Here is a 27678-nt window from a genome sequence, read left to right as displayed (position 1 = left end):
TTGATAGGAAGGGCGTAGGTTTGGAGTTTAAAGAGGAGACTGGGATGTCATACACAGTCATAGGCATTTTGGAGGTCAAGGGAAACAAAAATGGCGGAGCGACGGGAGTTGAGATGGAGGGACAGAAGGTGAACAAGGTTGAGGAGTTGGTCTTCAGCAGAGAAGGAGGAGGAGGAGGGGATTAGTGTTTAACGCCCCGTCGACAATGAGGTCATTAGAGACGGAGCGCAAGCTCGAGTGAGGGAAGGATGGGGCAGGACATCGGCCGTGCCCTTTCGAAGGAACCATCCCAGCATTTGCCTGAAGCGATTTAGGGAAATCACGGAAAACCTAAATCTGGACTGCCGGAGACGGGATTGAACTGTCGTCCTCCCGAATGCGAGTCCAGTGTGCTAACCACTGCGCCACCTCGCTCGGTTAGCAGAGAAGGAGGGTCGGAAGCCACACTGGGTAAGGGGGAGGAGGTGGTGTTGAGCAAGGTGCTGATGGATACGGTGGGAGAGGATGGATTCAAAGACCTTACTGAAGACGGAGGTGAGGCAGGTGGGACGATAGGAAGAGGCAGCAAAAGGGGGTTTGTTGGGTTTGAGGAATAAGAGGACGCAGGAGGTCTACCACAGGTCAGGGTAGAAGCCAGTAGAGCTGATTCTCTCTCTCATTACAGCTCCTTTTATACACGATTGTCATTCGCAGTAACTGACGTCTTGCTATCCAGCACCATCTGTCGGACATTTTGTGAATTTTTTTTTGTTCTGGTAAAGCTGCATGTCATTCCAAGCATGTGTGTCAGTTTTCACCTCTATATCTACATTATTCTGTGGTTTTCAAATTTATACTGACTTTTTGATCACCCGGTACTTCGGTGCTTGCTGCGGGGGATGGCCACGCAAAAAAACTCGGGAGAGCTGTTGGTGTGAAAACATCTTAACAGACAGCCTTGGCAAAGAGGTACCAGGGCACAGCCGGCGAGTGCATGCGGGGCCAGCGTGGACTTACGTGGAGGCGGCGTCCGATGTAGCCGAGGCCCGGGGCGGACACGCCCGCCCCCAGGCCGGAGCCGCCGCCGAGCCCGAGCCCCAGGCCGCCCCCGCCGCCGCCGCCCCCGCCGGCGCCGTGCAGCGATCCGTAGAACTTGTTCTCGCTGCGGTCGGACACCAGGAACTGATCGTCGCGCATCGACAGCTCCTCTTCCGGCTCCTCGCCCGGGTACGTGTCGTCGCTGTCCGGGGAGCTGCACAGCACGCACAGGCGAGGCAATCACCTCCGTACTTCACCCCTCCGTTCAACATTAACAAGTTCTGCCTCCGTGGCTGAGTACCGTTCTGGGGGTCCCGGGTTCGATTCCCGGTACTGCCAGGGATTTTTCCTCGGCGACAGAATTGGACCGGAGTGCTCTCAGCCATTGTGAGACCTACATACGTGGTCTGTTCACAATATTCCGGAACATTCGTAATTTCGCGAAAATGGTGTGTTGGTGCGAAATGTGGTTGGCATCCCTACGAGGGAGCTCTACAATGCACTTACAGTTTCATAACAGATTCACAATAAATGTACAGAAATGTCTCCACCGAGTACAGAGCATTTAGCTGCACGCGTATGAACAGATTTTGTTGCTCGTTTCAAGTTTCTCTGTTTCTGTGGATGTTCTGTAAAACTACTGCAGATACACGTCTGCCGGCCGCAGTGGCAGAGCGGTTCTAGGCACTTCAGTCTGGAACCGAGCAACCGTTACGGTAGCAGGTTCGAATCCTGCCTCGGGCATGGTTGTGTGTGATGTTCTTAGGTTAGTTAGGTTTAAGTAGTTCGAACTTCTAGGGGGCTGATGACATCAGATGTTAAGTCCCATAGTGCTCAGAGCCATTTGAACCATTTGTCTACATAGATGAGTTGGCACGTGGCTGAGAACCGTGCTGGTGGGACCCGGGTTCGATTCCCGGTACTGCAAGGGATTTTTCCTCGGTGAGAGGACTGGACCGGAGTGCTCTCAGCCATTGTGAGACCTACATACGTGGTCTGTTCAAAATATTCCGGAACATTCGTAATTTCGCGCCAATGGTGTGTTGGGGCGAAATGTGGTTGGCATCCCTAGACACGCCCGTGTTTAATGTGTTACTGCTGGACGTTTCATTGTTACTCGCTCCTGTGAACGGGAATGCGTTGTGCAGATCTTGGAGTCACTGGCGTCCATCTAGAAAAGTTTTTACTGAGTTTTACGAAGGCGATGTTGCCTGATGTATTCGACGACGCCCTTTGGCTACACTGTTTAAAGGATTGTTCTAAGAAATACCAAATTGAGATCAACCTGAAGATGTCTAAATAAGGCAAAAAGTTAGTTGAAAAATAATTAAAACTAAAATTGCAACAAAGACTTTTTTTTTTTTACTAATAATGTAAACTTAGCTTTGCGTTATTTCACTTTCATCTAAGGAAACCTTCTATATTTTACTGACCAATATATTTCTTTTCATATCAGTTACGTGTCCTTCTGTAGCTGTGAAAAGAAAGAAAGCAAAGGAAAAATGGTTCTGTTGGAGCACAAAAATGGCTCTGAGCACTATGGGACTTAACTTCTCAGGTCCCCTATAACTTAGAACTACTTAAACCTAATTAACCTAAGGACATCACACACACCCATGCCCGATGCAGGATTCGAACCTGCGACTGTAGCGGTCGCGCGGTCCAGACTGTAGTGCCTAGAACCGCTCGGCCGCCCCAGCTAGCCTGTTGGAGCACAAACAAAGCGAATACGCTCCTATTTATTAAAAAAAAAAAACTCTGACTGTAAAGCGGGGTACCTGCACCTTTAAACATTTTTCCAAAAATTTCGGCATGTGAAAATATTCACAATTGTATATCTAGAGAGAGGAAGAAAGTGGCAGTGGCAAAGCGATGGAAAAGTAATAAATACTGAAAGGTAGTAGACAATGGTTGTGTTAGAGAAAGATGCGGAGGAGACAATGGCAGTGTGAGACAAATAGAGGGACACAGAGCCAGAAGGAACAGTGCTAGGAAAAAGAATCATGGAGTGCCACAGAGGTTGGGGGCGGGAGGAAGGAATAAAGAGAAGGACAATGTACATGTGGGTGAGGACCAGTGGTTATGGAAGAGAGAATCTAAGATAGTGACAATGAGGAAGAGTGAAACACAGAAGGGAGAACAGTAAGAGAGAGCAAGAGGGAGACAGAGTGAAAGTAGTAGTAGGACAGAATGAAGGAGACAAGTGCTGTGAGACAGAGACAACTGGACAGACACAAAGAGACAATGACAAGGAGTTGGGCTGAATGAGTGAGTGAGTATGGGCAACTGGGAGTGGGTGGATATGAGCCACTTACTGCAGTGGAGTAGTGGCTTTGAGTGAGTTACAGTTAGCGGAGCTTGTGGGAGTGATAAGGGAGTCGGATGTCGAAAGAAGTGAGAATATGTTTGCATGCCAAAAGTTTTGGGAAAATCTTTTAAGGTTCTGAGGAAGCAAGAATGATGCAGCTGGTACCCCACTCTTTAATCAGAGACTTTTAAATAAACAAGAACATTTTCGCATTTTTTGTGTTCCGATAGGAGGAATTTTCCTCTTGTATGTTTACATTTCTCAAGAACCGACGAAATATTGCGTGAAAGAAGGTAATGATGTAGCCTTTCAACACCATTCATTCATGTGTACATTCACATCATCACGACTAATTCGGTTACACCATTCATTAATTCAGTCACTCACACCACCCATTAACTCACGCAATTCAGTCACTCACGTATTTCATTGGTATTTTTATTGAGTCGTCAGTTTTCTCACTGCTTTTATTTGAATTTCCTCCATATTTCGTTAATGTCAAAAAGAATTTACATCCCCAAGCTCAAATATTCTGATAGCTTGCAGAAGCAGTAGGCAATGAGGTACTTATTTCACTTCATGTTTTAAATGTCTGTGGATTTTCATATCCTGCTTGATTCTGGCGCTAACCTGATATAATACTTCTGCATTAGAATCCATGCATACTATACAAATGTATGCATGTGTGTATGTGTGTATGTTTCACGTCTGCTTCTACAACAATCCCTGAGGGGGTAAGGACGACATATCTATCACAGTTAAGGAAATATGGCGTCATAAACACTAAGATGCGTGAAAAACTGCCTGACGTTACATTTATCACTTCTTTGTTACTAACGCTATTCACAACATACACCGGAGACAGTATTCACTTATAGCGCTGAATGTATCTACACAAATGCATCGTGGTATCACAAATAATTGAAAATATATGACGTCATACAACACTGAGATGCGTGTAAAAATGCTGTATCGTGCATAAATTTAATACATTTATTCATTACTAAGACACTCCTCGCATTACATTCTTTGTTCAATATGTGCCAGGTCGCGTCCTTAGTGGAATACCTTGGGTGTTCCCTGGATAACTCCAAGTGAAATAGCGCAATCGGCGCCAAAAAATAATTGAGATCTGCTGCTGTCACTTACATCAGATGTCATGGCAAGATTTCAGTTTTCTGCTCTGAGTTGCTCCTACGGCTTCTTATCGTGCAGAATGCATTTTGTGAATCCTCCAGGGTTACCCTCCACATCTTTAAGCTCTTTTCCTACATCTGTGATCGGCGCCTCGTTGGTTTCGTCCAGAAAGCAGGGGAAGACACGGTTGATCAGCCTTGTACGACTCGTAAGAACACTGCAGCCATATAAAACAGCCCTCCCCAACGAATATCGTCTGTGATCATTTTTACATGTGCACTGAAGAGCCAAAGAAACTGGTACACCTGCCTAATATCGTGAAGGGCCCGTACGAGAACGCAGAAGTGCCGCAACACGACGTGGCATGGACTAGAATAATGTCTGAAGGAGTGCTGGAGATAACTGACACCATGAATTATGCGGGGCTGTTCATAAACCTGTGAGAGTACAGCGGGGTGGAGATCTCCTCTGAACAGCACGTTGCAAGGCATCCCATATATGCTCAATACTGCTCATGTCTGGGGAGTTTTGTGGCCAGCGGAAGTGTTTAAACTCAGAAGAGTGTTCCTAGAGCCACTATGTAGCAACCCTGGCCGTGTGGGGTGTCGCATTGTCCTGCTGGAATTGCCCAAGTCCATCGGATGTGAATGGATACAGGTGATCAGACAGGATGCTTACGTACGTGTCACCTGTCAGAGTCGTATCTAGACGTATCAGGGGCCCCATGTCACTCCAACTCCACACGTTCTGTCGGCCAGTGTGTCCGAGCGGTTCTAGGCTCTTCAGTCTGGAACCGCGAGACCGCTACGGTCGCAGGTTCGAATCTTGCCTCGGGCATGGATTTGTGTGATGTCCTTAAGTTAGGTTTAAGTAGTTCTAAATTCTAGGGGACTGATGACCTCAGATGTTAAGTCCCTTAGTGCTAAGAGTCATTTTGATCCATTTTTTGCACACGTCCCACACCATTATAGAGTCTCCACCAGCTCTAACAGTCTGCTGTTCATATGCATGGACCATGGATTCATGAGGTTGTCCCCATACCGTTTACATGCCCATCCGCTCGACACAATATGAAACAAGATTTGTCTGATCAGGCAACACCTTTCCAGTCATCGGCAGTCCAAGGTCGTTGATGATGGTCCCAGGCGAGGCGTAAAGCTTTGTGTCGTGCAGTCATCATGGGTGCACCCTCGGCTCCGAAAGGCCATGTCGGCGATGTTTCGTTGAATGGTTCGCACGCTGACACTTGTTGATAGCCCAGCACTGAATTGTGCAACAATTTGCAGGAGGGTTGCACTTCTGTCACGGCGAACGATTCTCTTCAGGCGTCGTTGGTTCCATTCTTGCGGAATCTTTTTCCGACCGCATCGATGTCGGAGATTTGATGTTTTGCCGGATTCCTGATATTCACAGTAGACACGTGAAATGGCAGTACGAGAAAAATCCCCACCTCATCGCTACCTCGGATGTGCTGTGTCCCATCGCTCGTGCGCCGACTATAACACCACGTTCAAACTCACTTAAATCTTGATAAACTTCCATTGTAGCAGCAGTAAACGATCTAACAACGGCGCGAAACACTTGTGTTCTTAACCGATCTAACAACTCCGCCAGACACTTTTTGTCTTATATAGGCGTTGCCGACCGCAGCGCCGTATGTTGCCTGTTTACATATCTCTGTAATACATATGTGGATACCAGTTTCTTTAGCGCTTCAGTGTATATAGAGTTCACTGTTGTACCGTCATCTGAAATTAGCAATTTTTTGACTGTAACTAGGCTTTGGCCACGATATATCTCTTATTTCTAATTTCTCACTCAGAGCTTTTCTGTTCATGGCGAGGCATTCTGCTGCATACAGGGCCTTCCGCCGTATTACTGGGCTGTAGATCGAACGGGGTGGCACGATGGTTAGTACACTGGACTCGCATTCGGGAGGACGATGGTTCAAACCTGTGTGCGGACATCCACATTTAGGTTTCCCATAGACTGCCGGGATTGTTCCTTTCAAAGAGCACGGTCGATATCTACCTATATCTTTGAAACATTCTGAACTGTTTCTCCGTCGCTAATGACCCCGATGTCGACGGGATCGTAAACCCTAACCGTCCTTCCTACCTTCCTTAATGTGCAGTAACATATCTTGGCGTTAATGGATACCGATTTCTCATCAAAGACATTTGATTAGTTCATATGCCGTTCCATTGTTCTGATCTACGAGGCGTGTTTTTTAAGTAAGTATCGTTTTGAAAATAAAAAAGACCTAAGATATCTCAATAATTTTATTTTTACGTGGAAACCTATACCTTAATCTACTTTCCTACATAATTTCCGACAATACTGAGGCACTTGTCATAGCGTGGTAACAGTTTTTGAATACCCTCCTCACAGAAGTCTGCCGCCTGACTTGTTAGCCACTGCATCACCACTGTTTTGACTTCGTCATCGTCTTGAAGACGCTGAACGTCCAGATGTTTCTTCAAGTGCAGGAACAGATGGTAGTCACTGGGCGCAAGATCGTGGCTGTACGGAGGATGATCCAGAGTTTCCCGTCGGAAAGATGCGATGAGATCTTTGGCCTGATTCGCCACACGCGGACGGGCATTGTCTTGCAGCAAAACGACGCTCTTGTTCAGCTTCCACGGACTGTTGCCTTGATTCTGGTGTGACGTAAGCCACCCACGTTTCATCGCCCGTAATAATTTGGCTTAAGAACTCATCACCGTCGTTGTGGTACCGCTCAAGGAAAGTCAGTGCACTGTCTAAACGTTTGGTTTTGTGCACATCGGTACAAATTTTCGCTACCCAACGTGCGCACAATTTTCGGTAATTCAAGTGCTCGGTCACAATGCCGTACAAAACACTACGAGAAACATCTGGAAAGTCATCCCGCAAGGAGGAAATCGTAAAGCGTCTGTTTTCTCTCACCTTATTGTCCACTTCCCGCGCCAAACTTTCGTTAACGGCCGAAGGACGCCCGCTCCGTTGTTCATCGTGCACATTTGTGCGGCCATCTTTAAATGCTCTCCCACCCACTTTCTTAGCATTCCATCACTCACAATGTTTCCTCTGTAAACTTCACAGTTCTCACGATGAATATCGATCGCTTTAGGCCTTTAGCACTAAGAAATCTTATAACAGCGCGTACTTCACAGTCGGCAGGACTCACGATTATCGGAGGCATCTTAAGCACTCAGTACTCAACGTAAACAAGGAAATTATTGAGATATCTTAGAACGCATTTTTTAAATTTCAAAACGGTACTTATTTAAAAAAAAACATGCCTTCTATTTTAACTACGCGACTGCGTCAATGAGGTCATTACTAATGCTGAACTCGATCATTATGGGTTTGTTTCTCCTCCTCTGCAGTTTCATTTATGGCGACAATGCTTCTCGCTTTACAGTACCTTTCTTCCTAGACACATTATTAAGTCTGTTAGGAAGAAATGTGAATAGCCCTAGTGACATTCTCAGATGGTTGAAATATCTTCTCAAATCTTCCAGAGTAATCTGTTTCATCAAGATCGCGGAGCAACTGAACTGACTATTTTTTATCCAATCTAGAGCAGAAGCATGTCTTTCCTATACACAGTGATTTCAAGCAGAGAAGCATTATCTGCACCACTACTCATGGAGCGGCCAAAACACTCACGCAGAAGATACTCCAGCACTCACGAAATGACGAAACTGCAGTGAACGCTGGTGTCGTTGTGTCTACAGCCGTACGTGAAACCAGTTTCACGAAACTGGTTCCATGAAACCAGTTTCGCGAAATTGGTTCCATGAAACCAGTTCCGCGAAATTGGTTCCATGAAACCAGTTTCGCGAAATTGGTTCCACGTAGCATGTGTCATTAAACTGGTTCCACGGTACGAGTGTCGCCCACCTGCGGGTGACGCGGCGCACCATGACGCGCTGGTGGTGGGCGCCGTGGTGCGAGAGGGGCGGCTGCCCCAACACGCCGACGCCGCCCATGCCGACGCCGGGCGCCGCCACACCCACGCCCGCCCCCAGCGTCGTGGCGCCACCGACGCCGCCCCCGCTGCCTCCCAGCGCCGCTCGCAGCTGGTCCGGCTGCAGCTGGTTTCCGTACAGCACCTGCCACAGAGATGCACACTCGCCTCATCATACAGCCAGCGCTACACGGCAGCAGTTGTAAGGTTTCAGTTACCAGTTACTCTGTTTTGCAAGAGAGCAGAGTTTGACGATTTGGATAAGATGATGATGATGATGATGACGACGACGTAATTCTCAATGGAGAGAAGTCTTCCGAAATAAGAGTGATTTCTGGCGTGCCACAGGGTAGTGCCGTAGGACCGTTGCTATTCACAATATACATAAATGACCTTGTGGATGACATCGGAGGTTCACTGAGACTTTTTGCAGATGATGCTGTAGTATAACTAGAGGTTGTAACAATGAAAAATTGTACTAAAATGCAGGAGAATCTGCAACGAGTTGACGCTTAGTGCAGGGAATGGCAATTAAATCGCAATGTAGACAAGTGTAATGTGCTGCGAATACATAGAAAGAAAGACCCCTTATTTACATACAAAATAGCAGGTCAGCAACTGGAAGCAGTTAATTCCATAAATTATCTGGGAGTACGCATTAGGAGTGATTTGAAATGGAATTATCATATTAAGTTGATCGTCGGTAAAGCAGATGCCAGACTGAGATTCATTGGAAGAATCCTAAGGAAATGCAATCCGAAAGCAAAGGAAGTAGGTTACAGTACGCTTGTTCGCCCACTGCTTGAATACTGCTCAGCAGTGTAGGATCCGTACCAGATAGGGTTGATAGAAGAGATAGAGAAGATCCAACAGAGAGCAGCGCGCTTCGTTACAGGATCATTTAGTAATCGCGAAAGCGTAATGGAGATGATAGATAAACTCCAGTGGAAGACTCTGCAGGAGAGACGCTCAGTAGCTCGGTACGGGCTTTTGTCAAAGTTTCGAGAACAAGCCTTCAGTGAGGAGTCTAGCAGTATATTGCTCCCTCCTACGTATATCTCACGAAGAGACCGTGAGGATCAAATCAGAGAGATTAGAGCCCACACAGAGGCAACCGACAGTCTTTCTTTCCACGAACAATGCGACACAGGTATAGAAGAGAGAACCGATGGAGGTACTCAAGGTACCCTCCGCCACACACCGTCAGGCGGTTTGTGGAGTACGGATGTAGATGTAGACCCAAATTGTCAACAAGGCACTGTGCGACAGGGTTGTGGATCCATAACGGTCTGGGCTATGTTTACATACAATGAAAAAAATGGCTCTGAGCACTATGGGACTTAACATTTTAGGTCATCAGTCCCCTAGAACTCAGAAGTACTTAAACCTAACTAACATCCATGCCCGAGGCAGGATTCGAACCTGCGACCGTAGCAGTCCCGCAGTTCCGAACTGCAGCGCCTAGAACCGCATGGCCACCACGGCAAGCTTACATATAATAGACTGAAGCCTCTGGTCCAACTGAGCCGACAATTCACTGGAAATGAAGCAGATGAACTCTTGTTGCCAAGAAATTGTGAATTATTTTCTCCTGTGCACTGTGCCATGCTGGGAAAACTACTTTCTCCTTCACTGATGCAAACAGAGAAGTAGCTATATCAGAGAGCAACAATTACCATTGAGTAATCTCTTCTTGTTGCTTCTCAAATATGAGTGTGGTTTGAAAAGTTCTCAGAACTAAATAGAAAATAAGTACTTACATCACTGAAATTTTTTTAATTTTGCAATGTAGTCTCCATGTAGATTAATGCAATTGGTCCAACGAAGTTCCAGTGCCTTGACACCATCTCGAAAATGAGTTTACTCCAGGCCTGCTAAATAGTTGTCGACTCCAGCTATCAATTCTTCGTCTGAAGTGAATCTTCGTCCACCGAGAAAAATTTTCAGTTTAGGGAAGAGATGGAAGACTGACGGAGCCATATCAGGTGAATAAGGTGGATGTGGCAACAATTCATACTTTAGTTCGTGTATGTTTTCCACGCCGACGGCACATGTGTGCGGGCGTCCATTGTCTTGATGGAAGATGAGTTTCTTCCTTGCTAAACCTGGCCTTTTTTCGAGGATGTTTTGTTGCAATTTGTTCAGGAGGTTAGCATAGTATTCTCCAGTAATGGTTTGCCCAGTGGGGAGATACTCTACAAACAGAATCCCCTTCGCATTTCAGAACACTAATAGCATGAGCTTCCCCGCCAAAGGATTTGTCTTTGTTTTCTTTGGTGACGGAGAATCAGCATGTATCGACTGCTTTCGCTGTTGTTTTGTCTCTGGAGTATAGTAGTGCATGCAAGTTTCGTCTGTGCTCACAAACCGGGGCAAAAAATTTTGTTTGTTTCTCCTAAAAGAGACCAAACACTGTTCCGGAAGGTCCACTCTCGTGCGTTTTTGATCCAGCGTCAAGAGTCGCGGTACCCATCTTGCAGATAATCCTTTCATTTCTAATTCTTCAGTTAGAATGTGATTACCCTTTCAGATCACATCTGGCAAGTGTGAGCAAGTTCGCGCACTTTCAGTCGGCGATCCTCCATGGCCATTTTGTGCACTTTTGCCATGTTTTCTGGGTTAGTGACACATCTTGGCCGACCACTGCGCAGATCATCGTCTAAGCTCTCCCGACCAAATTGAAATTCATTTCTCCACTTGGCAACAGTTGAATATGAAGGAGCAGAGTGCCCCAGTGTATTCTGGAAATCGTCATGAGTGTCCTTTGCCTTCATACCTTTCTTTACGAAGTACTTAATCACTGCTCGAATCTCGATTTTTTTTCCACCTTCGCAAATCACTACGCGGAAACAACAGAGCAACGTCACCGCCACAGCTCTCTTCCAAGAGCACTGACGTGGCACGTGTTTACAGCCAGCAGTCCAATGAATATCACGTGAACAACTCGTTGCGCTACCGCTGACCTCTCGTGGTGATTCCGAGAACTCTTCAAACCACCCTCGTATTTCTGGCTCATTTATTTATTTCGATATGAATGGTTTTCTCTGTAACTTCACTCACTTTCGACTAGTACTAGCTATCATCAGGTCACGTGCCTTCTACAGTGAGCAAAAACAACTTTAAAAGTCGAGATCCTTTGCACGTAATAATCTGAACATGACTATTGTCTCGAAATTTGGTAGAAAATCCGAAGAAATTCTGGTGGTATGTAAAGTACACAAGCGGCAAGACGCAGTCAATACCTTCGCTGCGCAGTGCCGATGGTACTGTTATCGACGACTGTGCCGCTAAAGTGGAGTTATTGAACGCAGTTTTCCGAAATTCCTTCACCAGGGAAGACGAATGGAATATTCCAGAATTTGAAACACGAACATCTGCTAGCATGAGTTTCTTAGAAGTAGATACCTTAGGGGTTGCGAAGCAACTCAAATCGCTTGATACGGGTAAGTCTTCAGGTCCAGATTGTATACCGATTAGGTTCCTTTCAGATTACGCTGATACTATAGCTCCCTACTTAGGACTCATATACAACCGCTCGCTCACCGATAGATCTGTACCTACAGATTGGAAAATTGCGCAGGTCGCACCAGTGTTCAAGAAGGGTAGTAGGAGTAATTCATTTAACTACAGACCTATATCATTGACGTCGGTTTGCAGTAGGGTTTTGGAGCATATACTGTATTCAAACATTATGAATCAACTCGAAAGGAACGATCTATTGACACGTAATCAGCATGGCTTCAGAAAACATCGCTCTTGTGCAACGCAGCTAGCTCTTTATTCGCACGAAGTAATGGCCGCTATCGACAGGGGATCTCAAGTTGATTCCGTATTTCTAGATTTCCGGAAAGCTTTTGACACCGTTCCTCACAAGCGACTTCTAATCAAGCTGCGGAGCTATGGGGTATCGTCTCAGTTGTGCGACTGGATTCGTGATTTCCTGTCAGGAAGGTCGCAGTTCGTAGTAATAGACGGCAAATCATCGAGTAAAACTGAAGTGATATCAGGTGTTCCCCAGGGAAGCGTCCTGGGACCTCTACTGTTCCCGATCTATATAAATGACCTGGGTCACAATCTGAGCAGTTCTCTTAGACTGTTCGCAGATGATGCTGTAATTTACCGTCTAGTAAGATGATCCGAAGACCAGTATCAGTTGCAAAGCGATTTAGAAAAGATTGCTGTATGGTGTGTCAGGTGGCAGTTGACGCTAAATAACGAAAAGTGTGAGATGATCCACATGAGTTCCAAAAGAAATCCATTGGAATTCGATTACTCGATAAATAGTACAATTCTCAAGGCGGTCAATTCAACTAAGTACCTGGGTGTTAAAATTACGAACAACTTCAGTTGGAAGGACCACATAGATAATATTGTCGGGAAGGCGAGCCAAAGGTTGCGTTTCATTGGCAGGACACTTAGAAGATGCAACAAGTCCACTAAAGAGACAGCTTACACTACACTCCTTCGTCCTCTGTTAGAATATTGCTGCGCGGTGTGGGATCCTTACCAGGTGGGATTGACGGAGGACATCGAAAGGGTGCAAAAAAGGGCAGCTCGTTTTGTATTATCACGTTATAGGGGAGAGAGTGTGGCAGATATGATACACGAGTTGGGATGGAAGTCATTACAGCATAGACGTTTTTCGTCGCGGCGAGACCTTTTTACGAAATTTCAGTCACCAACTTTCTCTTCCGAATGCGAAAATATTTTGTTGAGCCCAACTTACATAGGTAGGAATGATCATCAAAATAAAATAAGAGAAATAAGAGCTCGAACAGAAAGGTTTAGGTGTTCGTTTTTCCCGCTCGTTGTTCGGGAGTGGAATAGTAGAGAGATAGTATGATTGTGGTTCGATGAACCCTCTGCCAAGCACTTAAATGTGAATTGCAGAGTAGTCATGTAGATGTAGATGTAGATTATACTTCAATACAAAACAAAGAAAGGTTTTTGAACTCTAATTTCTGTAACCTTCGCGGGTTCCACCCACATACGAGGTGCGACAATAAAGTAATGAGACTGATGTGAAAAAAAGATGTTGCTTACCGTTTTAGTCAAGTTTGGCATTGTCTCCTTCAAAGTAGTTCCCTTCTGATTCCACACACTTTTTTCAGCGCTTCTGCCATTGATGGTAACATTTCTGGAACTCATCTTCTGTAATATCCTCCAAGACCCTCGTCACAGCTTTTTGGACATCTTGTGTTCTTTGAAAATGGTGTCCCTTGACCGCTGTTTTGACTCTTGGAAATAGAAAAAAGTGGCACAGAGCGATATCTGGTGAACAAGGTGGCTGTGGTAGTAGTGAAATTCGTTTTGAGGTTAAAAATTGCTGTACTGACAGAGCAGTATGGGAGGGCGGATTATCATGATGCAGAATCCAATTATCAGCAATGTTGGCACGGACACGAAGAACTCTTTTCCGAAGTCTTTCTCAAATTTCTTTGTAGTAATACTGGTTAACTGTTCGTCCAGGAGGCACCCACTCTTTATGAACAATTTCCTTTGAGTCAAAGAAGCACACAAGCATGCGTTTCACTTTTTACTTTGACATGCAAGTTTTTTTTGCTCTCTGAGATCCCTTTGAGCACTATTGCGAACTTTGGCATTCTGTCTCTGGATCGTAATGAAAAAACGAACTTTCATCACCAGTGATAACACAGCTCAACAATTCTGGATTGATTTCCGTTTGTTCTGACAGACCAGCCGCCACATTTTTCCGTGTTTCTCGCTGTTGTGGTGTGAGATTTTTGGGGACAATTTTTGCACAAATCTTTCTCATACCAAGATCTTCAGTCATTATTAGACAAACGGTTTCTCGATTGATGTTCAGTTCTTCTGCAGTCATTTTCACGGATAACCTTCGATCAGATCGTGCGAGTTCACGCACCCTGGCCAAGTCGACATCCGTCCGTGAGGTTGATGGTCGTCCACTGCGGTCTTCACCTTCAACATTCGTTCCGCCTTCACTAAACATTTTATGAGAATGAAAAACTTGAGCTCTTGACATAACCTCCTCTCTTAAAGCCTTCTGAAGCTTACTGTAAGTTGTCGTCGCGTTGTCACCCAATTTAACGCAAAAAGAAATGGCACACTGCTACGCAATATTATGCAGTTCCATTTCCGTGCCGAGAGACACAAACACTTGTTAACTTATTACAGCACAACTCACGACTGAGCAGTTGCATCGATGTGCTGCTTGGACTAGAAGCGGCTTATAGACCGAGGTGAAAGATATTGGGCCTATGCAAGCCTGCAGGGATGCCACATCTTGCAAAGAAAGTCAGTCTCATTACTTTATTGTCACATCTCATATGATTCTAGGTATAGCAATTTCAACCAGTTTTTCCAGGATGTGTACTATCTGTTTGCTGAATTGATTCGAAGTTACTAAAATAGTTCATTCTAAACTACCCAATTACATCTTATCAAACAAGAAGTTCATTTTTTCATATTATGCTAATGTAAGAGGCACATATCTGAAAGAAGGAGCTTTTCTTTCATACTAAGATTTCTTCTCATTATGTTGCTCTCCCCGAGAATGTGATTTTTACTGAGCGAACTGTTTTTCCTTTTTCAGTCAATGCCTGCACTAACCATAGATAGTCTATGTACTGGTAAATAACCTTAAGTTATTAGCAAACATTTTCACACACTTGTCAACCATTACAGCCTTGTTCTCTCTCAAAATATTTATAGATTGAGGGAGTTTCTGATCAAATTTACAAACATTTCGTAACACACCCGAGGTTCCCAAAGCATTGCAAGGCAACTATCAAATTATTTGAAACTGTCTCATAAAAATGCGACAACTTTTCCCATGCTCGACTTGGGCTCTGTTTCGTGAATGGTATATATTCCCAAATACTTAATTTCTCCTCAATCTTGTAGTGCTACAACGATGAAAATTAATATTACGACGATGTCAAACTCTATTTTCATGATTTAAAGAAGTATTCATGATATTAAATATGTAATTATAATTTTATTATTTTCATTTTTGTGCTCAGTGTATCAAAGGCTTTCTAGTGCACGGAATAAATTAGCGTTGCTTGTACTACGAAACTATATATGATTGTTAATGGTTAAGCATGTAATAATTCGATGTAAGACATTTTTTTGAGTGAATTTTGTTCTCGTACCGGTCGGTAGAGAAGGAAAAGTTCCTTAATTGATGTGAAGGTATAAAGGCTGTAAAAAGGAGAGAGAGAGAAGGTAAATACAATTTATTCAAAACAAATATCTCCCAAGTGTAACGTCTTGACATTTACTATAACTAAAAATTACAAGGTCTAATCTGAGCCTGTTCTGAATAACAGCGAAGAACATTTATGTTATCATATATTTTCTTCGTTTGCTCACGGTTGTGATTCGCATGTTTCTTTTTGTTACACGACGAGTTATGAATATTTTCATTATACGCGCAAAAGTGCACACAGCTTTAATCGAACCTGCTTCTTTCGGAAACGATAACTTTTAATCAGTACAATTACGCAAATCGAAACCGTGACCGCAAAAGTGTTTCCTGGACCAAATAATTCTTATAAAATGTGTATTCTCCAAAGCGAGCAGCATTGCACTATAGCTGACTCGCAACAATCGAAAGAGCAAAAAAAAAAAAAAAAAAAAAAAAAAAAAAAAAAAAAAAAAAAAAAAAGAAAGGGTTTTAAATGAAATTCATTGACACCTTTTAATATCCCATTAAATAAATAAATAGCAATTCAGTGGCTACCCATTCAATAAAAATAGGGGGCAATTCAATCTCCTTTAAGTTTGGTTTCTTAATTTTGCTGCTCCTATAGTTACATACATGGGCTGCAGTGAAACTATCTGCACAAATACATGGCTAGTCTCTAGTAACACTGGAGTGACAGCACAACCTGTTGTGTGATTCAGCAGGCCGAACAAGTGCCTTGCACCTTTCGCGGCTAGTGGAAACCCAAGTTAGCCTGCTTTAACCACTGTAAAGTAGTTTCCATTCCGGCAGGTTGAGTTGGTTTAATGGTTGTGGCAGTGATACGCGCAGGCAGGCCGGAAGGAGAATTTGTGCAACTCTGGCTGATATGGCCTTATGTACTTTAACTGCTGCCTGTGGTGTCACTGGTACTCACGACATCGCCACATATGTGCACAGGTTGACTCCCAGATAGACAGTCCACAGCTCGTGGTCTCGCGGTAGTGTTCTCACTTCCTGAGCACAGGGTCCCGGGTTCGATTCCCGGCGGGGTCAGGGATTTTCACCTGCCTCGAGTTGACTGGGTGTTTCTGTTGTCCTCATCATTTCATAATCATTCGTGCAAGTGGAAGATTGGACTGTGAAAAGGTTGGCAATTTGTACAGGCGCTGATAACTGCGCAGTTGAGCACCCCACAATCCAAGCATCATCATCTGACAGACAGACAGGCAAAGTTACTTGATAAGGGTTCCGCTTTACCAGTTGGGGTAAAGAATCCTAAAAATCTCCAACAACACCCTTAAAAAAAGATGGTGGCCTCCAACTCAGCACGGAGTGGCATTATGCAATCACGAGGCTGATGTGGGAGCATCAGACGTGGAGTCAACATACACACATACATAGGGGTTCTGTGAGAATGGGCCTCACAAGGAATAAGGGCTCTGCAACAAACTGGAGACATCACACTAGTGGTCTTGTCTACCATATACAGGGTGTTACAAAAAGGTACAACCAAACTTTCAGGAAACATTCCTCACACACAAAGAAAGAAAATATGTTACGTGGACATGTGTCCGGAAACGCTTACTTTCCATGTTACAGCTCATTTTATTACTTCTCTTCAAATCACATTAATCATGGAATGGAAACACACAGCAACAGAACGTACCAGCGTGACTTCAAACACTTTGTTACAGGAAATGTTCAAAATGTCCTCCGTTAGCGAGGATACACGCATCCACCCTCCGTCGCACGGAATCCCCGATGTGCTGATGCAGCCCTGGAGAATGGCGTATTGTATCACAGCCGTCCGCAATACGAGCACGAAGAGTCTCCACATTTGGTACCGGGGTTGCGTAGACAAGAGCTTTCAAATGCTCCCATAAATGAAAGTCAAGAGGGTTGAAGTCAGGAGAGCGTGGAGGCCATGGAATTGGTCCCCCTCTACCAATCCATCGGTCACCGAATCTGTTGTTGAGAAGCCTACGAACACTTTGACTGAAAGGTGCAGGAGCTCCATCGTGCATGAACCACATGTTGTGTCGTACTTGTAAAGGCACATGTTCTAGCAGCACAGGTAGAGTATCCCGTATGAAATCGTGATAACGTGCTCCATTGAGCGTAGGTGGAAGAACATGGGGCCCAATCAAGACATCACCAACAATGCTTGGCCAAACATTCACAGAAAATCTGTGTCGATGACGTGATTGCACAACTGGGTGCGGATTCTCGTCAGCCCACACATGTTGATTGTGAAAATTTACAATTTGATCACGTCGGAATGAAGCCTCATCCCTAAAGAGAACACTGGCTCTGAAATGAGGATTGACACATTGTTGGATGAACCATTCCCAGAAGTGTACCCGTGGAGGCCAATCAGCTGCTGATAGTGCCTGCACACGCTGTACACGGTACGGAAACAACTGGTTCTCTCGTAGCACTCACCATACAGTGACGTGGTCAACGTTACCTTGCACAGTAGCGACTTCTCTGACGCTGACATTAGGGTTATCGTCAACTGCACGAAGAATTGCCTCGTCCATTGCAGGTGTCCTCGTCGTTCTAGGTCTTCCCCAGTCGCGAGTCGTAAGCTGGAATGTTGCGTGCTCCCTAAAACGCCACCCAATTGCTTCGAACGTCTTCCTGTCGGGACACCTCCGTTCAGCAAATCTGTCTCGATACAAATGAAGCGCGCCACGGCTATTGCCCCGTTCTAATCCGTACATCAAATGGGCATCTGCCAACTCCACATTTGTGAACATTGCACTGACTGCAAGACCACGTTCGTGATGAACACTAACCTGTTAATGCTACGTACTGATGTGCTCGATGCTAGTTCTGTAGAGCAATGAGTCGCATGTCAACACAAGCACCGAAGTCAACATTACCCTCCTTCAATTGGGCCAACTGGTGGCGAATCGAGGAAGTACAGTACATACTGACGAAACTAAAATGAGCACTGTCATGGAAATTAAGCGTTTCAGGACACATGTCCAGATAACCTCTTTTCTCTATTTGTGTGTGAGGAACGTTTCCTCAAAGTTTGGCCATACCTTTTTGTAACACCCTGTATGATGAACACTCAGTTCCGTGCAGTGCGAAGGCGAAATCAGTATGTCAGTGGAAAGATACCCACTAAAGGTTTTAGGTACCCATTGAATATCTTAGCTTTGTTGCATGATACTGAGAACTTGCACATATTTAAATGTGCAGTTGAAGCTTATTGAGGTCATTGGTAATAGTAATCCACTCCTCGTCGGAGGCGGCTGTTAAGACCTCTAGTGTTAGGCGCCGTGTCCACACGGGAGGGCCTGTATATTTCTGCGGCCCTGCGTAAGTGCCGTGACTCAGAGCCGGCAGCTAGAATATATAAAGGTGTACCGGCAGCCCGGCAGCACTCATTGCACTTGAAAATGGCCACAGGGTACATAGTGGAAAGCTCGTGGCGTTTCAATCACTTGGTGCAGCTGGAGGCCTCCGAACATCTTAGACCATTAATTTGTTTATTTGGCTACGAAGTCTTTTGCAACGTATTTCTTGAATAGAAATCTCTCAGTGTACATGCCGCGTCAATTCAGGATAAAACTCCAAGATTTCGACCACTTCCTCCATGATCGTCGTCAGGGCTAAAACTGACTGTCGTGAACTAGCGAGGCTCCCACTTTTATATGCAAAGGATGGCTTCTGATTGGCTGGAATATGTCATAGCAACAGCGATATGGCGCGTAGTGAAGTGGTGCCCTCTACTTCCATAGATGTAGTTTCTACTTTTTGCTTGCAGCGCCATCCCTTGAGTCAGGAGGTAAAGTGCGGGAAGCTTTTCTCTGCGATTTTTCTTTATCCAGTGCACTCTTCCAAGTGTTGCTAAGTGCATAGGCGTTGTCTCTGTTAAAGTTATTATTGCTAAGTGTAATTTCGATTGCTTCCCGGATCACAGAGTCCCAGTAATTCGATGCGTGGGCTGTTACTCTGGTTTCTTCAAATAAAATCTTATGCTTACTAAGCAGGCTATGCTCAGCCACCGCTGATTTTTCCAGATACCTGTATTTCAGGAGGCGCCGGTGCTCGATGCAGCGGTCGGCAACGGTTCTTACAGACTGGCTCACGTAGTTCTTGCCGCATTTGCAAGGAATACTATAAATTCCCGGCACCCTTAAGCCGAGACTATCTTTGACTGGTCTCAACATTTCCTTTATTTTCCTAGGTGGTCGGAGAACTGTTTTTATTCCTTACCTCTTTAGGACTCTGCCTATCCTGCTCGTTGTAGCACCGCAAAATGGAAGCCGTGCTATGTGTTGGTCCTCATCTTGTATATGGACGACATCGTGTCTTACTTTCTTGGACAACACTGATTTAATTTCACCGGCAGTATAACCATTCCTCTTGAAACCAGTCGTCGAATGGTTAATCTCGGGACTGAGGTGGTCCTTGTCAGAAATAGTCCTGGCTCTGTGTTCTAAAGTATTCAGCATAGCTCTCTTCTGAGACGGATGATGGAAGCTGTAGCTATGCAAATATGTCTGTATGGGTTGGCTTCCACGCATCGAATTACTGGGACACTGTGATCCGGGAAGCAGTCGAAATTACACTTGGCGATTATAACTTTAACAGAGACAACGGCTATGCACAGCAATACTTGGAAGAGTGCACTGGATAAAGAAAAATCAGAGAGAAAAACTTCCCGCACTTTACCTCCTGACTCAAGGGATGACGCTGCAAGCAACGCGGGATAGAAACTACATCTCATATCGCTGTCGCTATGACATACTCCAGCCAATCAGAAGCCGTCCTTTGCATATAAAAGTGGGAGCCTCGCTAGTTCACGACAGTCAGTTTTAGCCCTGACGACGATCATGGAGGAAGTGGTCGAAATCTTGGAGTTTTATCCTGAATTGACGCGGCATGTACACCGAGAGATTTTTATTCAATTTGTTTATTTGTTTGCAGTGATGTGTCAGCTAATGTAAGGGCATACTTTGTCCTGACGTAAATAGACTCCATGTACTTTTCGTTTCTATCTCTTTTCTTCCTTCTATCTACATCTACATCTACATCGATACTCTGCAAATCACATTCAAGTGCCTGGCAGAGGGTTCATCGAACAACCTTCACAATTCTCTATTATTCCAATCTCGTATAGTGCGCGGAAAGAATGAACACTTATGTCTTTACGTTTGAGCTCTGATTTCCCTTATTTTATCGTGGTGATCATTCCTCCCTATGTAGGTCGGTGTCAACAAAAGATTTTTACATTCGAAGGAGAAGTTGGTGATTGGAATTTCGTGAGGCGATTCCGCCGAAACGAAAAACGCCTTCCTTTTAATGATATCCAGCCCGAATCCTGTAACATTTCTCTCCCATATTTCGTGATAATACAAAACGTGCTGCCTTTCTTTGAACTTTTTCGATGTACTCCATCAGTCCTATCTGGTAAGGATCCCACACTGCGCAGCAGTATTATAAAAGAGGACGGACAAGCGTAGTGTAGGCAGTCTCCTTAGTAGGTTTTTTTACATTTTCTAAGTGTCCTGCCAATAAAACGCAGTCTCTGGTTAGCCTTCCCCACAACATTTTCTGTGCGTTCCTTCCACTTTAAGTTGTTCGTAATCGCAATTCCGAGGTATTTTCTTGAATTTACAGCTTTTAGTTTTGAATGATTTATCGTCTAACCGAAGTTTAACGAGTTCCTTTTAGCACTGATGACCTCACACTTTTCGTTATTTAGGGTCAACTGCTACTTTTCGCACCATTCAGATATTTTTTTCTAAATCGTTTTGCAGTTTGTTTTGATCTTCTGATGACTTTATTAGTCGATAAACGACAGCTTCATTTGCAAACAACCGGAGCCGGCTGCTCAGATTGTCTCCAAAATCGTTTATATAGATAAGGAACAGCATAGGACCTACAACACTACCTTGGGGAATGCCAGAAATGATTTCTGTTGTACTTGATGACTTTCCGTCCGTTACTACGAACTGTGACCTCTCTGACAGGAAATCACAAATCCATTCACATAACTGAGTCGATATTCCATAAGCACGCAATTTCAATACAAGCCGCTTGTGTGGTACAGTGTCAAAAGCCTTCCGGAAATCCAGAAATGCAGAATCGTTCTGAAATCCCTTGTCAATAGCACTCAACACCTCATGTGAATACAGAGCTTGTTGTGTTTCACAGGAATGATGTTTTCTAAACCCATGTTGACTGTGTGTCAATAGACAGTTTTCTTCGATGTATCGCTGCACGTCTTCAGACCCCTACGACACTTCAGGAGCTCCTACAGGCACTGGTGAGAGAATGGGAGGCTATACACCAGCAGTTGCTCCACCACCTGATCCAGAGTATGCCAGCCCGTTGTGTGGCCTGTATACGTGTGTATGGTGATCATATCCCATACTGGTGTCGGGGTACATGCGCAGGAAACAGGGGCGTTTTGTAACACGTGTGTTTCGGGACGGTTTTCTCAACTTATCAACAATACCGTGGACTTACAGATCTGTGTCGTGAGTGTTCCCTATTGCTCCTATGCTATTAGCGCCAGTTTTCTGTAGTGTCACGTTGTGTGGCACCACATTCTGCAATTATCCTTACTTTATGAGCATGAGTGTAATTTTTGAAACTCTTTTCAAAAGTCATGTGGTAATGAGATATCATACTATTATTTTGGCATTACGAATAGTCAGTGTTAAAGAGTGAAAACTATGGTTGTAGAACTCTATATTTCATGGGAATTTCTGCGGTTTATAGGACTATAAACAGATAAATGATATTATGTAGACTCAGACAATAGATCAGATACTTTCTATTTTGATGGTGTATTATGAATGAATCGTTAAATTTATAATTTATTACTGTCACCACAATTTCCTTCCTCTTTTATCATTTCATAGAAATGGTAGACAAATATTTAATCCTTTAACGCAAATGAAGGATTGTACTTCATTGTTATGTCACGTAGTAAAAGTACTTCGAGACTAGGATTGATGCCACTCTGCAATCCAATGGATGTCCGGCGACGACGGCGCGAACCTGCCGAATGGACCAGGACGTGGCCATGTGTTGCACACTGCACATAGATAGTACATGTGCACCTTAAGGCGCAGCAGGATTTTAGAACATATATTTTGTTCGAACATTATGAATTACCCCATAGATAACGGTCTATTGACACACAGTCAACAAGGGTTTAGAAAACATCGTTCCTGTGAAACACAACTATCTCTTTATTCACATGAAGTGCTGAGTGCTATTGACAAGCGATTTCAGATCGATTCCGTATTTCTGGATTTCCGGAAGGCTTTTGACACTGTACCACACAGAAGGCTCGTAGTGAAATTGCGTGCGTATGGATTATGTGACTGGACTTGTGTCAGAGAGGTCACAGTTCGTAGTAATTGACGGAAAGTCATCGAGTACAACAGAAGTGATTTCTGGCGTTCCTCAAGGTAGTGTTACAGGCCGTTTGATGTTCCTTATCTATATAACGATTTTGGAGACAATGTCAGCAGCCATCTTCGGTTGTTTACAGATGACGCTGTCGTTTATCGACTAATAAAGTCATCAGAAGATCAAAACAAACTGCAAAACGATTTAGAAAAGATATCTGAATGGTGCGAAAAGTGGCAGTTGACTCTAAATAACGGAAAGCGTGAGGTCATCGACATGAGTGCTAAAAGGAACTCGTTAAACTTCGGCTACATGAAAAATCAGTGTAATATAAAGGTCGTTAATTCGACTAAATACCTAGGTATTACAATTACGAACAACTTAAATGGGAAGGAACACAGAGAAAATGTTGTGGGGAAGGCTAACCAAAGGCTGCGTTTTATTGGCAGGACACTTAGAAAATGTAACAGACCTACTTAGGAGACTGCCTACACTACGCTTGTCCGTCCTCTGTTAGAATACTGCTGCGCGGTGTGGGATCCTTACCAGGTAGGACTGACGGAGTACATAGAGAAAGTACAAAGAAGGGCAGCACGTTTTGTATTATCGCGAAATATGGGCGAGAGTGTCATAGAAATCATACAGGATTTGGGCTGCAAATCATTAAAAGAAAGGTGTTTTTCGTTGCGACGGAGTCTTCTCACGAAATTCCAATCACCAACTTTCTCCTCCGAATGCGAAAATATTTTGTTGACACAGACGTACAAAGGGAGGAACGATCACCACGATAAAATAAGGGAGATCAGAGCTCTTACGGAAAGACATAGGTGTTCATTCTTTCCGCGCGCTGTGCGAGATTGGAATAATAGAGAATTGTGAAGGTGGTTCGATGAACCCTCTGCCGGGCACTTAAATGTGATTTGCAGAGTATCCGTGTAGATATAGTAGATGTAGATGTAGACGTACGGCAACAGGGACATTAATGTCTCAGCAATGCTGCACCAATTCTTCTGACATGTTTTTGTTGCTCGTTTCTATCGGCGTTGTTAATAAAACCGCGCTGATTGCTTTTCCCATTTCTTATAATAACGCAATATTTCAAACCAACGCAAATTTTACACATAAAAGTCACTCCCTTTCTGAAAAAGATTCAATTCGATATGAAAATTGTTAGCATTGTTGCTATGGCTAATTGATATTTCGGTTTTCTTACTAGGTTATCAGTAAAAAATGAATGCCTGCAGCTATAGAGACGAGATAAATACCCAAAAATAGCGATTATTCAGAACTAAAATATCGGTGTCGGTTTTAACCAGTCGGTTTTTCCTATTCGTATGACGTCTCCTTGAGGCAGTACCCGTGGGGCTGCGAATAAAATACGGTCGCGTTGTATCTTCGTGATCCAAAATTTGGAGCACACTGTAGTGCAGCCGTGGTTTCCTACATTATACGGGCAAATAGCAGCACTATTGATTTGGTGTTTGGGTCTGCAAAAGGCCACATTTCAGAGAAAATCTGTAAGAGTGTGGCCAGGTTATTTTAACGCGGCGTTCGCTAGCTGCGATGGGCAGGTGCACCTCGTAACACCTAGAGCTGTTACAAATGCGTCACGCTTTGCCAGAGACGCGATAGTCTCACAGAGGGCTCGCCCGTCCACCGCTTAGGTACTGCGCGGAGGACGGACTGCAGATCGCCTCACGAATTAAGTCAGGCTGCAGTCCCACTAAGTGGTGACTGCACTTTGTTATGGTTCGGTTGGAAGGGGACCAAACAGCGAGGTCATCAGTCCCATTGGATTACGAACGGATGCGGAAGGGAGTCCACCGTGGCCTTTCAAGGGAACCATCCCGGCATTTGCCTGAAGCGATTTAGGGTAATCGCGGGGAAATTAAATCTGGGTGGCCGGTGGCAGGTTTGAACTGTCGTCCTCCCGAATACGAGTCCAGTGTGCTAACCACTGCGCCACACAGGTCACACCAGTATTATAGGCAGGAAACAGGAGTAACCCATGAATTACAGACACATATCACTGATCTCAATTTGCAGTAGGATTTTGGAGCGTATACTGTACTCGAACATTATCAGTCACCTTGAAGAAAATGACTTATTGATACATAAGCAAGACCGATTCAGAAAATATCATAGTTAGCTCTTTATTCTCATGAAGTGCTGTCGAAAAGGGATCTCCGATCGATTCCATATTCCTAGATTTCCAGAAGGCATTCGATACCGTTCCTCACAAGCGACTATTAATCAAATTGCATGCATATGGAGTATCGTCTCAGTTGTGTGACTGGATTGGTGATTTCCTCTCAGAGAGGTCACAGTTCGTAGTGATATACGGTAAATCATCGAGTAGAACAGAAGTGATACGTGGCGTTCCGCAGGGTAGTGTCACAGGCCCTCTGCTGTTCCAGATTTACATAAATGATCTAGGTGATAATCTGAGCAGCCCCATTAAGACTGTTTGCAGATGACGCTGTAATTTACCGTCTAGTAAAATCATCAGACGATCAATTCCAATTACAAAATGATCTAGAGAGAATTTCTGTACGGTGCGAAAAGTGACAATTAGCACTAAACAAAGAAAACTGGAAGGCCAACCACATGGGTACTAAAAGAAATCCGATAAATTTAGGGTATTCGATAAATCGCACAAATCTAGGGGCTGTCAATTCGACTAAATACCTAGGAATTACAATTACGAGCAACTTAAACTGGAGAGACCACATGGATAATATTGTGGGGAAAGAGAAACAAAAACTGCGCTTTGTTGACAGAATACTTAGAAGATGCAACAAACCCACTAATGAGACAGCCTAGATTACACTTGTCCGTCCTCTGCTGGAATATTGCTGCACGGTGTGGGATCCTTCAAAAAATGGTTCAAATGCCTCTGAGAGCTATGGGACTTAACATCTGAGGTCATCAGTCCCCTAGACGTAGAACTACTTAAACCTAACTAAGCTAAGGACACCATACACATCCATGCCTTAGGCAGGATTCGAACCTGGGATCGTAGCAGCAGCGCGGTTACGGACTGAAGCGCCTAGAGCTACTCGGCCACAACGGACGGCGTGGGATCCTTAGCAGATAGAATTGATGGAGGACATCCAAAAGTGCGAAGAAGGGCAGCCCGTTTCGTGTTATCGCGCGACAGGGGCGAGAGTGTCACTGATACGGCAGTTGGGTGGCAGTCACTGAGACAAAGGCGGTTTTCTTTGCGGCGAGATCTATTTACGAAATTTCAGTCACCAATTTTCTCTTCCGAATGGGAAAATATTTTGTTGACACCCACCTACGTAGGGATGAATTATTAGCGTAATAAAATGAGAGAAGTCAGAGCTCGATACGAAAAGATTTAGGTGTTCCATTTTCCCACGCGCCATTCGAGAGTGGAATGGTAGAGGAGTAGTATGAAAATGGTTCGATAAACCCGCTGCTAGGCACTTAAGTGTGAATTGAGGAGTAACCATGTAGATGTAGATATTGCTTGGTCTTTACTTTGGTAGGGACGAGAGCTTAGCGATTGTATTGTATTCTATTGAATGTTAACCGGAGAGGCTCCGTCCACGCCGCACGGTGCACGATGTGGGATCCTTCAAAAAATGGTTCAAATGGCTCTGACAGCTATGGGACTTAAAATCTGAGGTCATCAGTCCCCTGGACTTAGAACTACTTAAACCTAACTAAGCTAAGGACACCATTCACATCCATGCCTTAGGCAGGATTCGAACCTGGGATCGTAGCAGCAGCGCGGTCCACAGTCCCACGACGGCTACCGCAGTCCACTTCACCCCTCCGCCGCCCCACACCGAACCACTCTTTCAGGGTTATTGTGTGGTTCAGCTCCTGGTGGACCCCCCAGGGAATGTCTCACACCAGACCAGTAACCCCTATGTTTGCTGGTAGAGCAATGGTTGTGTATGCGTTTGTGGAGAACTTGTTTGCGCAGCAATCGCCGAGATAGTGTAACTGAGGCGGAATAAGGGGAACTACCCCGCATTCGCCGAGGCAGATGGAAAAACGCCTAAAAACCATCCAGAGACTGGCCGGTTCACCGGACCTCGACACAAGTCCACCGCGCGGATTCCTGCCGGGGACCAGGCGCTCCTCCCTACCCGGAAAGTTCGACCGCTCGACCAACTGGGCGGGCATGGTGGGTGGTTACTGAGCGAGGTGCGGGCCGGGCTCACCTGTCCGTTGCTGAGGTTCTCCTTGGTGGGCGACCCGCGGATGGGCGTCCGCAGCGACTGGGGCAGCAGCTCCACCAGGTTGGTGGAGTGCGGCTGGTAGCGCAGGATGAGCACGCACGTCGACACCAGTGTGTACGCCAGCAGCGTCCCTGCCACACACCACAGCAAATCACCCATCTGCAGCACTGCCAAATCTGTCCATCAGTCTGGGCTACCCACCTGCTGTACACTGATGGCCCAAAGAAACTGGTGTAGGAATGTGTATTCAAGTACCGTGCCACGCCATGTTGCGGCACTTCTGCATGCCTGCAGGGGCCCTACACAGCATTAGGCAGGTGTACCACTTTCTTTGGCTCTCCAGTGTACATACGCTGTGAGAGCATGCACATTGGATCATTAAGACATTTGTTACCTTTTCAGAATGGATTCACGAAATGTATTCTGTCACTTGTAGGTCTTCAAATGGTTCAACTGGCTCTCAGCACTATGGGACTTGACATCGGAGGTCACC

At 44.9% G+C, this 27678-nt stretch overlaps 1 protein-coding gene across 1 annotated transcript in view; it reads right to left on the bottom strand.

The window, feature by feature from the left end:
- The window catches only part of LOC126295311 (probable cationic amino acid transporter), a 575633-nt gene that overhangs the window by 32323 nt on the left and 515632 nt on the right, over nt 1-27678 (bottom strand). The window contains exons 9-11 of the mRNA XM_049987757.1: nt 27168-27316; nt 8351-8562; nt 997-1231 (exon numbers count right to left, since the gene is read on the bottom strand). Coding sequence (XP_049843714.1) covers nt 997-1231; nt 8351-8562; nt 27168-27316 — 596 coding nt within the window. The remainder of the gene's footprint in view (nt 1-996; nt 1232-8350; nt 8563-27167; nt 27317-27678) is intronic.

Source organism: Schistocerca gregaria, chromosome 11 (genome assembly GCF_023897955.1).
Source record: "Schistocerca gregaria isolate iqSchGreg1 chromosome 11, iqSchGreg1.2, whole genome shotgun sequence".
In the NCBI taxonomy this organism is placed as follows: domain Eukaryota; kingdom Metazoa; phylum Arthropoda; class Insecta; order Orthoptera; family Acrididae; genus Schistocerca; species Schistocerca gregaria.
This window is presented reverse-complemented; position numbering and strand designations above follow the sequence as displayed.